At 41.2% G+C, this 13,633-nt stretch overlaps 1 protein-coding gene across 1 annotated transcript in view; it reads left to right on the forward strand.

Moving 5' to 3' along the window:
• Positions 1 to 13,160, forward strand: part of LOC124606305 (solute carrier family 22 member 5-like) — a 66,562-nt gene extending 53,402 nt beyond the window's left edge. The window contains exons 4-5 of the mRNA XM_047138287.1: positions 147 to 334; positions 12,843 to 13,160. Coding sequence (XP_046994243.1) covers positions 147 to 334; positions 12,843 to 13,160 — 506 coding nt within the window. The remainder of the gene's footprint in view (positions 1 to 146; positions 335 to 12,842) is intronic.
• The last annotated feature ends 473 nt before the right edge of the window (positions 13,161 to 13,633 follow it).

The following is a 13,633-nucleotide window of genomic DNA, read 5'->3' on the forward strand; positions in this document are numbered from 1 at the left end:
CCTACACGGCGTAAATTTCAACGGAAGGAAGATAAAGACTAGTAGTAAAATTATACGCATGAATTGTTCCTAGTAGTTATTTTATGGTGTTGGAAACGGATTTAATTTTCCCGCTCTGACCAGTTCCGTGTGCTGCGCCTTTACAGTTCGTGCTCCTGGGATCGCGGTCATGGCGGCGCTCGCCGCACTACAGTTCGTCGCAACAGCCGCAGGTGCGACAGCGAACCTGCAGAGCTTAGAAGTGCACCCGACGTGTGTGCGCCAGATCACAACTAGCCTCGAGATGGCTGCCATCGGCCTCGTGATTTCGCTGATGCCTTACGTCATATTTATGGTAAGTAGATCAATGATAAACGCTAAACTTTGGTTTTCTATCGCAGATTGCACTGCAGATTTAGGGAGGAGATGACAAAATAGACAGTTATCATTTTCTTCATCTTCTTACATCTGTCGTGAAGTATTCTCTAATGTGACAAACAGCGCAAACCTAAAATCTCTAGGTTGAGGAAACATGGATGTTGTGCAAAGAATATAACACATACTGTTTATTCTTACTGTGGAGTAAAGTAAATACAGCGTCGTTGGGCTAATGCAATATTAAAAATGTAATTAATACAGGGTGGGGCAAATAAAAGAGTCCTGGAGAACAGAGTTCCAGGGTAAAAAGGGACACAGCAAAGGAAATACGGTACTAACCTGACTATAACATATGCCGAACGCGATCTCCTTTCATCCCTTGGTACTTCTGGGCCGTATTCAACAAGTTGCCAAAGGCGGATCGAAGCTGGACTGCTGGAATTTCTGCAGTTCCATCTGAAATGTTCTGCTGCAGTTCTTGAAGACTATGAAGACTGTTGCGATACACCTTAGACTCGAGGGCTCCCCACACAAAGTAGCCGCACTCTGACAGATCAGGTGACCTGGTGGCCAACTATGGCCGCGACTAGACTGACCTCTGATAAAACTCTGTCTGGCGCGAAAATAGTGTAAGTGTGCTTCTAGGTTCGGCCGGCTGTATGGACAGTTGCTCCATCCTGTCGGAAGTAGCTGTAGGTCTTCTCCTCCTCCATTAATGCTGCCACAAATGGTTTCAAAATGTTGGTAAAGTAACGCACCGAAGTCAGCGACTGATCAAGAAGATGGGGCCAATAATGGAGTGAGCGGACACTGCACACCAAACCACAACTTTCTGATAATGCAATGATGTTTCGTGGAAGTTACGCGGATTCTCCTCTTCCCAGAACGTGTGGTTTTGTGAGTTGACATAACCACTCAGGTGAACCCAGGCTTCATCAGACATAAAGAACAGATCTATGTCCTAGCCATTCATTGTCATCTCAATGAACAGCCGCTCACAAAACTGGAGGCGCTGTGGAGCATCTTCTGGCCTTAATGCATGAGCAACAGACACTCGGTAGGGAAGCATGTGAAGTCCACGGGAAGCATTCATAAGCATGATCGGCGTGATATGCCAGTCTCCTGCGACAGGCGTCGGATTGGTTTGGTACAACTCCGATGCATTTTCTGGTGAACTGCAGCCACATCTTGTGGTGTCTGGACACGTTTCGGAATGGTTTTTGACTTGTCCAAAACAGACTATACCTGATGCCATTTTCGAACTACGCCTTGCATGGAACTCTTTGTTGGCACTTTAACACCATGAAACTTCTCAACAAACGACTGACCACACCGTTTCCTCGACGTTGTTGTCACGTAACTTTCCACAACAAACACCCACTGCTCCACTGTGAGCACCATCATCCACTTTGCACTGATCTACTCACATTGACGCAGCCCGCACTATGCTCTGAACCGTTGTGGATCAGTGGCGGGCGCACACCTGATGTGCGGGTCACGGGTTGTGGTTATATTGCACACATTCACGTCTAATCGTATCCACTCGTTCGGGCAACTTTCATTTGTCCCACCCTGTAAATAGTGGTTTGTCATAATAAATTTCTTATTTGCGATTCTTTAATGAAGCTACTTGTCTCGTCCTATCCAGGAAAGGTATGTGGAACACTGTGAGCACACCTGACTCTTACAGCCGAATAAATCGGCTGCGGCAGAGCACTGCTGCTATGCCAGTATTTTTTTGGGGGGGTGGGGGGCTCTTTGGTGAAAGAAGCAGTTTAAATTGGTCTGGTGAAAAATTTAACTAACAAAGATGACGATTTCTACGATTTCAATCTAGACAAATCACGGAATGTGGCACTGTCTTCAATAAAAACTCAGTGACTTCATTAGAGTGCAGCTAACAAAGACACATAGATATCCCAACATGGATCGACCGCATAGCCACAGGTTCCATTTATGCATATTGTTTGCGGGAGATCAACGTCTCTTGCAGTTATCAACGTCTCTTGCAGTTGTGTTTTATGTGGTTTTAAGCGAAGTTTCGGTGATTACATTGTAATTCTGTCAGAGACAGCAAAGGACCTGGAAAAGTAGTTGAACGGAATGGACAGTGTCTTTGAAGGAGGATATAAGATGAACATCAACAAAAGCAAAACGAGGATAATGGAATGTCGTGGAATTAAATCGGTTGATGCTGAGGGAATTAGATTGGGAAGTGAGACACTTAAAACAGTAAATGAGTTTTTCTATTTGGGGAGCAAACTAACTGATGATGATAGAAGTAGAGAGGATGTAAAATGCAGACTGGCAATGGCAAGGAAAGCGTTTCTGAAGGAGAGTATAGACTTAAGTGTCAGAAAGTCGTTTCTGAAAGTATTTGTATGGAGTGTAGCCATGTATGGAAGTGAAACGTGGACGATAAATAGCTTAGATAAGAAGAGAAGCTTTCTAAATGTGACGCTACAGAACAATGCTGAAGATTAGATGGTAGATCACATAACTAATGAGGAGGTATTGAATAGAATTGAGGAGAAGAGAAATTTGTGGCACAACTTGACTAGAAGAAGGGATCAGTTAGTAGGACATGTTCTGAGGCATCGAGCGATCACCAGTTTAGTGTTGATGGGCAGCGTGGAGGGTAAAAATCGTAGAGGGAGGCCAAGAGATGAATACACTAAGCAGATTCAGAAGGATGTAGGTTGCAGTAGGTACTGGGAGATGAAGAAGCTTGCACAGGATAAAGTAGCATGGAGAGCTGCATCAAACCAGTCTGTGGACTGAAGACCACAACAACAACAACAACACCAAGAACAAGAACAAGCGAAGGAACAAGTACTGCAGTGTACTGCAGCTTCCGTTGGTACACTCTGAAGATGGACGGATGATATACGGCTGAAATGTTAGAAAAAGAAAAAATAAAATTTATGCGGCTGCGCTCTAAAAATTTAGTGGATGAGCTAAGTAAGCTTCGTGGTATACATTTAAAATAGTAAGTACCATGTGTATAGCTAAAACATACAAGCTCAGTCTATGAATAAACACACTGGACTCATAATTTGTTTCTTCATAGAGCGAGCATAATACTTACAATTTTAAATGTAATCGACGAAATTTACGTAGCTCATTTTTATGACCTTATCATCTTTATATAATACATTGTTACATCCTACTTGATACGATTAACATACTGTGCACTCAGGTCTGTACACGCTTAATACGTACCGAAGTTATTTACTTCATTTAAGTGAAATATTGTCATCAGTGACGTGAATAAAACATATAAATATATTCTTGGATCACTGGAAAATCTTACTGCTACAGTGTCGCAACTATTAGTGACACACATTCGATACTCACAAGCTTCTTATCAGATAAAATGCGAGTACTCGCATCAATAGACGATACGCTACTCAAAAAATGGTTCAAATGGCTCTGAGCACTATGGGACTCAACTGCTGTGGTCATAAGTCCCCTAGAACTTAGAACTACTTAAACCTAACTAACCTAAGGACAGACCCAACACCCAGCCATCACGAGGCAGAGAAAATCCGTGACCCCGCCGGGAATCGAACCCGGGAACCCGGGCGTGGGAAGCGAGAACACTACCGCACGACCACGAGATGCGGGCGATACGCTACTGTCAAAAACAAAATAACTAGGGATGAAAAAGAAATCAGTCGATTCTCTTATTTTTTGAGTTATCAGTCTTCTGGCTGGTTTTATGCGGCCTGCCAAGAATTCCTCTCCAGCGCAGACTTTTCCATCTCAGAGTAGCACTTCCAATCTACGTCCTCAGTTATTTGCTGGATGCACTTCAATCTCTGTCTTCCCAACATATTTTATTCTCTGCAGTGTCATCTAGTACCATGGAGGTTATACCCTAATGTCTTTACAGATGTCCTATCATCCTGTCCCTTTTTCTACTCAGTGTTTTCCCTATATTCCTTTCATCGATGATTCTGTGGAGAACATTTTCATTTCTCATCTTATCAAACCATATAATTTTTAACATTCTTCCGTAGCACCACATCTCATATGTTTCGATTTTATTCTGTTCTGGTTTGTCCACTGTCCGTGATTCACTACTATGAAATGCTGTTCTCCAAACATGCATTCTCAGAAATATCGTTTCAAATTAAGGCCTATGTTTGATACTACTAGAAATCTTTTGGACAGAAATGCCTTCTTTGCCTCGAGAGTCTGGCTTTTATGTCCTCATTGCTTAGTCCATCATGGGCTATTTTGCTTGCAATATTGCTGAGTACGTTAATTTCATCTACCAATTTTGATGTTGAGCTTCCCGCTGGTCTCTTTTCTGCTGTTTCTCATAATTTTCGTCTTTTTCCACTACACTTTCAATCCACATTCTGTATGTATTAGACAATACATTCCATTCAACACATCCATCTCCATTTTCACAGAAATTTGCTATGTGATCAGCAAGTCTTATCATTGAAATCCTTTCACTCTGATTTTTAATCTCAACCTAGAACCTTTCTTTTATTTCCGTCATTGCTTCTTAGATGCGTAGATTGAACAGTAGAGGCAAAAGACTGCATCCCGGTCATACACACATTTTAATCCGAGATCCTCGTTCTAGCTCATCCAGTCCTATTATTTCTTCTTGGTTCTTTTAAATAGCATATTTTAAACGTATTTCCCTATAGCTTACTGCTATATTCCTCAAAATTTCGAACATATTTCCTCATATTACGTAGTCTAACGCTTTTATGAAGTGAAAAAATTCTAACAGTGTGTCTTTATTTTTCTTCAGTCTCGCTTTCATTATTAAACAAACGACAGAACCGCTTCTCTGATACCCTTACTTTCCTAGAGCGAAACTGATCGTCACCTAACATATCCTCAATTTTCTTTTCCCTTCTTATGTATATTATTCTTGTCAGCACTTTGGTTACATGAGCAGTTAAGTCGATTGTCCGATTATTCTCGCACTTATCGGCCCTTGCTATCTCCAGAATTGTGTGGATGATGTTATTCCGAAAGTACGTTGCTAGTCTCATGTATTCCACTCATCAACTTCAACAGTCGCTTACATGACATTTTCCCTAATAATTTTAGGAAATCCGATGGAATGTTATCTATCGCTTTTGCCACATTTGATCTGTGATCTTCCAAATGTCTTTTTAATTCTTATACTATATGCCCTATCTCTTCCATATGAGTTCAAAATTCTTCTCCTATCACGTCATCAATTACCCTGCAATGGGCCGGCAGTTTACTCTTTCCACCTATCCGCTTTATCCTCTGGGCTTAGCAGTGGAATTCGCAAGGCACTCTTGACGTTGGTACCCTTGCTTTCCATTGCATCGAAGGTTGTTTTGACTTATACATATGCCGATTCAGTTCTTTCGAAGATCGTTACGTTTTCGATATCTTTTCATGTACTCGTGGTATCCCCGCACTCCCGATTTATTCCATTCCTTAGTGATTTGTACTCCTGCCTTTCCCTCAGCGTTTTTGTACTTCCTTCTTTCGTCGATAAATTGAAGTATTTCCTCGGATACTCAAGGTTTCTTCACAGTTACCTTCTTGTACCTTTGTTTGTCTGTCCAGCATCTGTGATTCGTCTTCTTAGAGATGTTTACTCCCTATCAACTGAACTGCCTAATGTGTTTCTCCTTGTCGCATTATCCACATCCTTATCTAATGTTTACTCCCCATCAACTGAACTGCCTAATGTGTTTCTCCTTGTCGCATTATCCACATCCTTATCTAACTTTAACCTTCATTATTGAATACTTCAGTATCTCTCAGCTTTCCGCATTGATGCATTCAGATGACTCTCTTATACTTCAGTCTTTCCCTCATCATTACTGACTTATGACCTGAGCCTGTATCTGAACTTGGATACACATTGAAATCGAGTATCTGATTTCGGAATCTCTACCTCACCACGATGTAATAAAGCTGGAAATTTTCCGCATGTCCAGGCCTTCTTCAGTGATACCTCCCGCTCTTGAGATTCTTGAACATCCCCAGCATACGGTCTTCTGCTGGTGCTAAAACGTTAGAAACGCTTTTCTTGTATTATTAGGAATATACATTTCATTTGATTCGAGAGAAAAAATAAATTATGTATTAAGACGAATTACACCTGAAGATGGACCCACAGGGTCCGAAATGCATTGTGTACTGAATAAAACACGAAAATTTGTGACTGAAGGCGCTTTTTAATTCATACCTCGAGTGAAACCATATCGTGCAGTACAACCAAAGTCACCAGCAAACTCACAGGCACATCATAACAGATGTAGAGCACAGTCATCCAGCGAATTGTTGGCAGGCGCTCCACATCTCTAATTTATTTTCTGAATTATACATGGAAACTGATGTGCACTTGCTAGAATTGTGTCCGGGCATATACATTGCGTATCTGGCCATCATTTACACTGTGCCAGAGCTTACGTTGGATGTAACGTTAAAAATATACATTTCAACATCAAACTCTTGACCAGTGTTAAGATGATGATTTTTCCAAATGCGAAATTTGAAGTTTTTTTGCCAGTGTGTACACGGTTATCCCAAGGTGAATAGCCTGTGAATGAATGAGGAGGAGTACAGACCATCTGACGATTTGAATTACATCTTTTACTTGGGTGTCAAGAATCTCTATAGTCACGGAATGCAACAAACTCTGCCATTTGGAGGGTTTTGATGGCTGTCCAAAGAGAAAATCGGGAGACTGAAAAAAAAAAAAATACCAACTGAGTGGCTGCAGATGCTGGTGTCAGATATGCCCTGGAGGCAGACCTGGTACATCACAGCAATTTGTAAGATGCACACAGTGACCTACCCCTGGGACTGGAATGGCTGGTCCTTTGAAATGGTTCCATCCCCAAGTTGATAATTACACTCAAGATCAAGCAGAAACACAATCTTCATTATAGAAACCTCCAGGAATGTCTCAAGTTGGCGATGAGATATATTAGATTCACTTGTGGCATCTCCTTCAGTCAGCATCCTTAGCTGAACGAGTAGACTGATATTAAAACTGAAAACAGAACATGTGATTTTGGAAAGAATTTTATACAGTAATGAATAATTCTTCCTGCAGCGAAACCATGAAGAATGTTAGGAACTACTGTGAAATTCATTTAGTTTACTGGTGGAATGGGCATTGTGGTGCAAGAAATCACATCACCAAGCGAAATTACAAATGGGTCATCGCCTGCAATGATGGACTAGTCACTTTGGAGGTGGCCAAGGTTTCAGTGCAGCCTATCTGATTTGGTATATGTATTCTGAAGCTCTCCAAACTCCCCATGTACCATTATCAGTTTGCAAAAAAGTACTTTGCTGACATGAAGTTAATTTATATGGATGCAGAGTGCATTAAACTTTGCAGTCCATACGAAGTTATTAGATACTGCGCTGAGGGATTCAACACATTCAACACATCTGCTTGTGCAACTGATAATCCCTATGGCAGAACACCTCAGAATAAGAAGATTATTGGGATGGTGACAGACGAGGTGAATGGGTCACAGATTGTGTGACTCAGTTTGTGTGACTCGGTTTCAGTGTGTACTGTATAGTTGCTGTTGCCACCCTAAGGTGGGCTGCAATGATGATGAATCTCCACATATCTTGCCAAGTAGTCTTTCGGACCTGCCCCGATGAACCATGGACCTTGCCGTTGGTGGGGAGGCTTGTGTGCCTCAGAGATACAAATGGCCATACCATAGATGCAACCACAACGGAGGGGTATCTGTTGAGAGGCCAGATCAACGTGTGGTTCCTGAAGAGGGGCAGCAGCCTTTTCAGTAGTTGGAGGGGCAACAGTCTCGATGACTGACTGATTTGGCCTCGTAACACTAACCAAAACGGCCTTGCTGTGCTGGTACTGCGAATGGCTGAAAGCAAAGGGAAACTACAGCCGTAATTTTTCCCGAGGGCATGCAGCTTTACTGTATGGTTAAATGATGATCGCGTCCTCTTGGGTAAAATATTCCGGAGGTAAAATAGTCCCCCACTCGGATCTCCGGGCGGGAACTACTCAAGAGGACGTCGTTATCAGGAGAAAGAAAACTAGCATTCTACGGATCGGAGCGTGGAAAGTCAGATCCCTTAATCGGGCAGGTAGGTTAGAAAATTTAAAAATCGAAATGGGTAGGTTAAAGTTAGATATCGTGGGAATTAGTGAAGTTACGTGGAAGGAGGAACAAGACTTTTGCTCAGGTGTATACAGGGTTATAAATACAAAATAAAATAGGGGTAATGCAGGAGTAGGTTTAATAATGAATAAAAAAATAGGAGTGCGGGTAAGCTACTACAAACAGCATAGTGAACGCATTATTGTGGCCAAGATAGACACGAAGCCCACACCTACTACAGTAGTACAAGTTTATATGCCCACTAGCTCTGCAGATGATGAAGAAATTGATGATGAGATAAAAGAAGTTATTCAGGTAGGGAAGGGAGACGAAAATTTAGTAGTCATGGGTGACTGGAATTCGAGAGTAGGAAAAGGGAGAGAAGGAAACATAGTAGGGGAACTTAGATGGGGGGTAAGAAATGAAAGAGGAAGCCGTCTGGTAGAATTTTGCACAGAGCATAACTTAATCATAGCTAATACTTGGTTCCAGAATCATAAAAGAAGGTTGTATACATGGAAGAATCCTGGAGATACTAGAAGGTATCAGATAGATTATGTAATGGAAAGACAGAGATTTAGGAACCAGGTTTTAAATAGTAAGACATTTCCAGGGGCGGATGTGGACTCTGACCACAATCTATTGGTTATGAACTGTAGATTAAAACTGAAGAAACTGCAAAAAGGTGGGAATTTAAGGAGATGGGACCTGGATAAACTGAAAGAAACAGAGGTTGTACAGAGTTACAGGGAGAGCATAAGGGAACAATTGACAGGAATGGATCAAAGAAATGCAGTACAAGAAGAATGGGCAGCTTTGAGGGATGAAGTAGTGAAGGCAGCAGAGGATCAAGTAGGTAAAAAGACGAGAGCTATTTGTAACCCTCGGGTAACAGAAGAAATATTGAATTTAATTGATGAAAGGAGAAAATATAAAAATGCAGTAAATGAAGAAGGCAAAAAGGAATACAAACATCTCAAAAATGAGATCGGCAGGAAGGGCAAAATGGCTAAGCAGGGCTGGCTAGAGGACTAATGTAAGGCTGTAGAGGCTTATCTCACTAGGGTAAGATAGATACTGCCTACAGGAAAATTAAAGAGGCCTTTGGAGAAAAGAGAACCACTTGTATGAATATCAAGAGCTCAGATGGAAACCCAGTTCTAAGCAAAGAAGGGAAAGCAGAAAGGTAGAAGGAGAATATAGAGGGTCTATACAAGGGCGATGTACTTGAGGACAATATTATGGAAATGGAAGAGGATGCAGATGAAGATGAAATGGGAGATACGATACTGCGTGAAGAGTTTGACAGAGCACTGAAAGACCTGAGTCGAAACATGGCCCCAGGAGTAGATAACATTCCATTAGAACTACTGACGGCCTAGGGAGAGCCACTCCTGACAAAACTCTACCATCTGGTGAGCAAGATGTATGAAATAGGCGAAATAACCTCAGACTTCAAGAAGTGTATAATAATTGCAATCCCAAACAAAGCAGGTGTTGACAGATGTGAAAATTACCGAACTATCTGTTTAATAAGTCATAGCTGCAAAGTACTAACACGAATTCTTTACAGACAACTGGAAAAACTTGTAGAAGCCGACAGTCTTTCGGCCATGAGGCCATAAGATAAGTATTGCACTGCAGCTGAAAGTTGGCCTGTTTTGCCATGATGCTTCATCTGTGCAGATGGGTTCAGAAAAATCCCATTCTAACACTATTCACGTGAGAGTGGTTGAGGTGGCACACTATGTGTGTGTGTGTGTGTGTGTGTGTGTGTGTGTGTGTGTGTGTGTGTGTGCGTGCGTGTGTGTGCATGTTTATTTGCTTCTTTATTTTTCAGCTGTGGCTGCTAGTCCCCATACAGTGTGAATACTGTAAAAAAAAATCGATGGTAGTATTACTAGTATGATGTACCTCTGCATAAAAGCTATCTTGTTTTTCAAACTTTTTTATTGTAAATATAACAACTGTGAAAAAATGTATTTTCAATGCTAATAAACTATAAGTTAATTTGTTATATCAGTGTTATTACTTGTAAATGGCCCTGATCCTGTCACTATGAAAATTATATATATATATATATATATATATATATATATATATATATATATATATTCAGTTATGTACTGTTGTCCAAATAATTGTTTTATATATGCTCTGAATTTGGCCTGAATTGCATTCAGACTGTTAAGTGTAATCACATTCACAGGCATTCCTTCAGTAACTTCAGCATCCACTGATTTTATGCTTAAAAGGCTTTTAGATGCATATTTCGGTGCTGAATGACTAGAAGGATTTATGCACCTGTTATATTTGTTTTATATTCGCACTGTGCTCAGGCAAATAGTCAACAAAATCACATAATTCAGCTCTAATAAATGGACGCCAGCATTTCAGTCTGCCTGCCAGTCAGTAAAGCATTGTATAGGTCGTTTACAACTGGTGTGGCAGTCATTAAAACAAAGGCGTTCTTCGCTGCAGCAGGGTCTTCTCATTAAATTTTCTATGATCAACTTTCTCCTCAGATTGTGAAAACATTTTGTTGTCACCCACCTATATATGGAGAAGTGATCATCATAATAAAATGAGAGAAATCAGAGCACGCATGGAAGAGTTTAAGTGTTATTTTCTTCCGATGCTGCTCAAGAGTGGACCAGTAGAGAAGTAGCTTAAATGTGGTTCGATCAACCCTCTGCCAGGCATTTAATTGTGAATTTTACAGTAATCATGTAGATAGAGGTGTTGATTTAGATGTTTAAATTCACCAAGCTTGACAGTGTAATGTATATAACTGCCACCTCAGATTTTAGCTCTAGCACTGGCTCTCAATGCTATCGACCACTGATGGCTCACCCTTTAATATAATGATATTAATAAGAGTTGTCATCTTTCCCTCTATGAACCCTATCATACTGGATAGATGGTCCTATTTGTACCATGCATACTACACTCTAGCACCAAGATGTTGAATGTTCTCTATTTCAGTCACTGCATTAGAGTCACTGTAGGGTGCTAGGTCTACTTTCACATGTTTAGATCCACTTGCAGTCACATTGTACATATTGATGAACAGCGGCATTCTGCTAGTACTTATTTGATACTTGAGTTCCAACTGTAGCTGTGCTACAGAATAGTTGAATGACACCGGTATTCTACTAGTACTTATTTGATAGTTTAGTTCCAACTGTAGCTGTGCTACAGAATTGTTGAATGACAGTCATTCTGATAGGTCAGGAAGACATTATGTGGAGACTGACTGCCGTTCCTGCTGCTGCTGTGGTGGTTCAGGCAGGAACACTTGCATGTCCTCATCTGCAACAGCAATAACAAAGCCCTAAGTGTAATGCAAAGCACACAGACTAATAATAGTAATTAGAGATGGATGAAAAAAATACTTGCTAATAGTCTTCTTCCTCTCAGCTGATCGCTGCTACCGAAATGTTTCGTACTGGTCATTTCACTACAAAGTGGAGACAGGATGGAGCTCAAGAAATCGTATTATAAAAACTAAAATTGCTTGAGGGATGAGGGCCTCAGCATTCACGCCATTGGCAAGAACGTCAGTGATCCAGGGCTCAGCAGCGATCGACCGACTCGTATTGACATCATCAAACAAATACGATGCCGATGCCCTGGGGTTGGTAGAGGGGTGGGGAGAGCGGTCGGAGGTGGAGGGATTTCTCGGAAATAAGAAAGTAGAAGGGAATTCCGGAATACTGATGCTGACCTCATCGTTGCTGAAATGACCTCTTATTCGCAGTTATCTAGGCCCTGCAGTGATCCTCTGCTCTCATGAACCTTCGCCTAGTGGTCATGCGACTGCTTTACATCTGGCGAACAAGCTGGTATATTTCCAGACTGACTATTGCACAACGGGGTCTGTGTATTATCCTGTTATATACTATATATAGCATCTGTCTGCAATATGGTCGACCATTCGCATGCTACATCTCGTAACACGAGCATCAGACTTCATGTATTAGTATACTGTTGGTAGCACGTAACACACGTCATTTCTCCTGTAATCAGTACACTCGAATTCCGTGTCATGAAGAAGCTATCTACATTTTTTTATGGACATGTTCAAAGTCTCGTTGATTCGCCGCAATTACGTGCAAAAAAATTTTTGTCGCAACCGACAATGACTTAAGCAAATACATATTTAGATCAAGCTGTTTATCACGTGGTTTACCCGAAACATGTGGATTTGTGATGATTACTGATGAAATCCTCTTAGCGTTGCTATTTCACTGAAGAATATTTCAGGTTAAAAGAAAAACCTATCTTTCGGATCATATGTGTGTAGAGTGCAGTGCAAACTTTCCTGTTTGTATGCTTTTTGCCTGATGCAAAAATGTTTGTTGTTTGTAGGGAGGATCAGTGGACCAGCGACTGCCATTCGCCATCATTGGGGGAGTCAATGTCCTGGCTGCATTCCTCATGTCTTTCTTACCGGAATCAGCGCTGCGGAAGTTACCTGAGACGTTGCAGGAAGCTGCAGTTTTTGGGAAAGAGCAGCCCTACTGGAGCTGGAAGCCTAAGCCCGCGGCCTCTTTCCTTGCAGAAGAACAGAAATGCTTAAGATCTACTGCAGGCAGACCTTTCCGGGGAGTTTTTTCTTCTCACAGTGATGGCTGCTTCACTTGCCGCTGCAAGTGGTACAAGAATGGTACTGCTACGGCAAGATAGTCGACAGATCTTAGCATCACCACTAACACGCGTGTTTCTAGTTTAGTATTATTGAGGAAGATATTTTTGTAATATAAATTTTCCTTCCGACGATTGCTCGGCTTATGCAACATTGGAGACGTCATAGAGGAAACTGCGAAGTGTTAATTCATTTGACTACTTTTTCAATAAAATTATTTCTCATTTAACATCTTTGACATCGATATTATTACTGTCTTAGAAATGGTGCAAATTCTCCTAATTATTTCTTATCGTTAATTTCAGGTGTCAGAGATTAACCTGAGTATATAGCCTTCATTAACAGTTTTACGCCACTGAGGTTACAGAATATTTGTGTAGATTCACGAAAAGCTGCATATTCCCACTTTTCCAGATTAGATTAAATCTCAGCAGTTCCCATCCTAAGCATAAGGAACTACGGACAGTTGAAATAATAAAAGCCTAAAGCTGTTAATGAATTTAATAGGCAGGTA

This window comes from Schistocerca americana, chromosome 3 (assembly GCF_021461395.2).
Source record: "Schistocerca americana isolate TAMUIC-IGC-003095 chromosome 3, iqSchAmer2.1, whole genome shotgun sequence".
Lineage (NCBI taxonomy): Eukaryota > Metazoa > Arthropoda > Insecta > Orthoptera > Acrididae > Schistocerca > Schistocerca americana.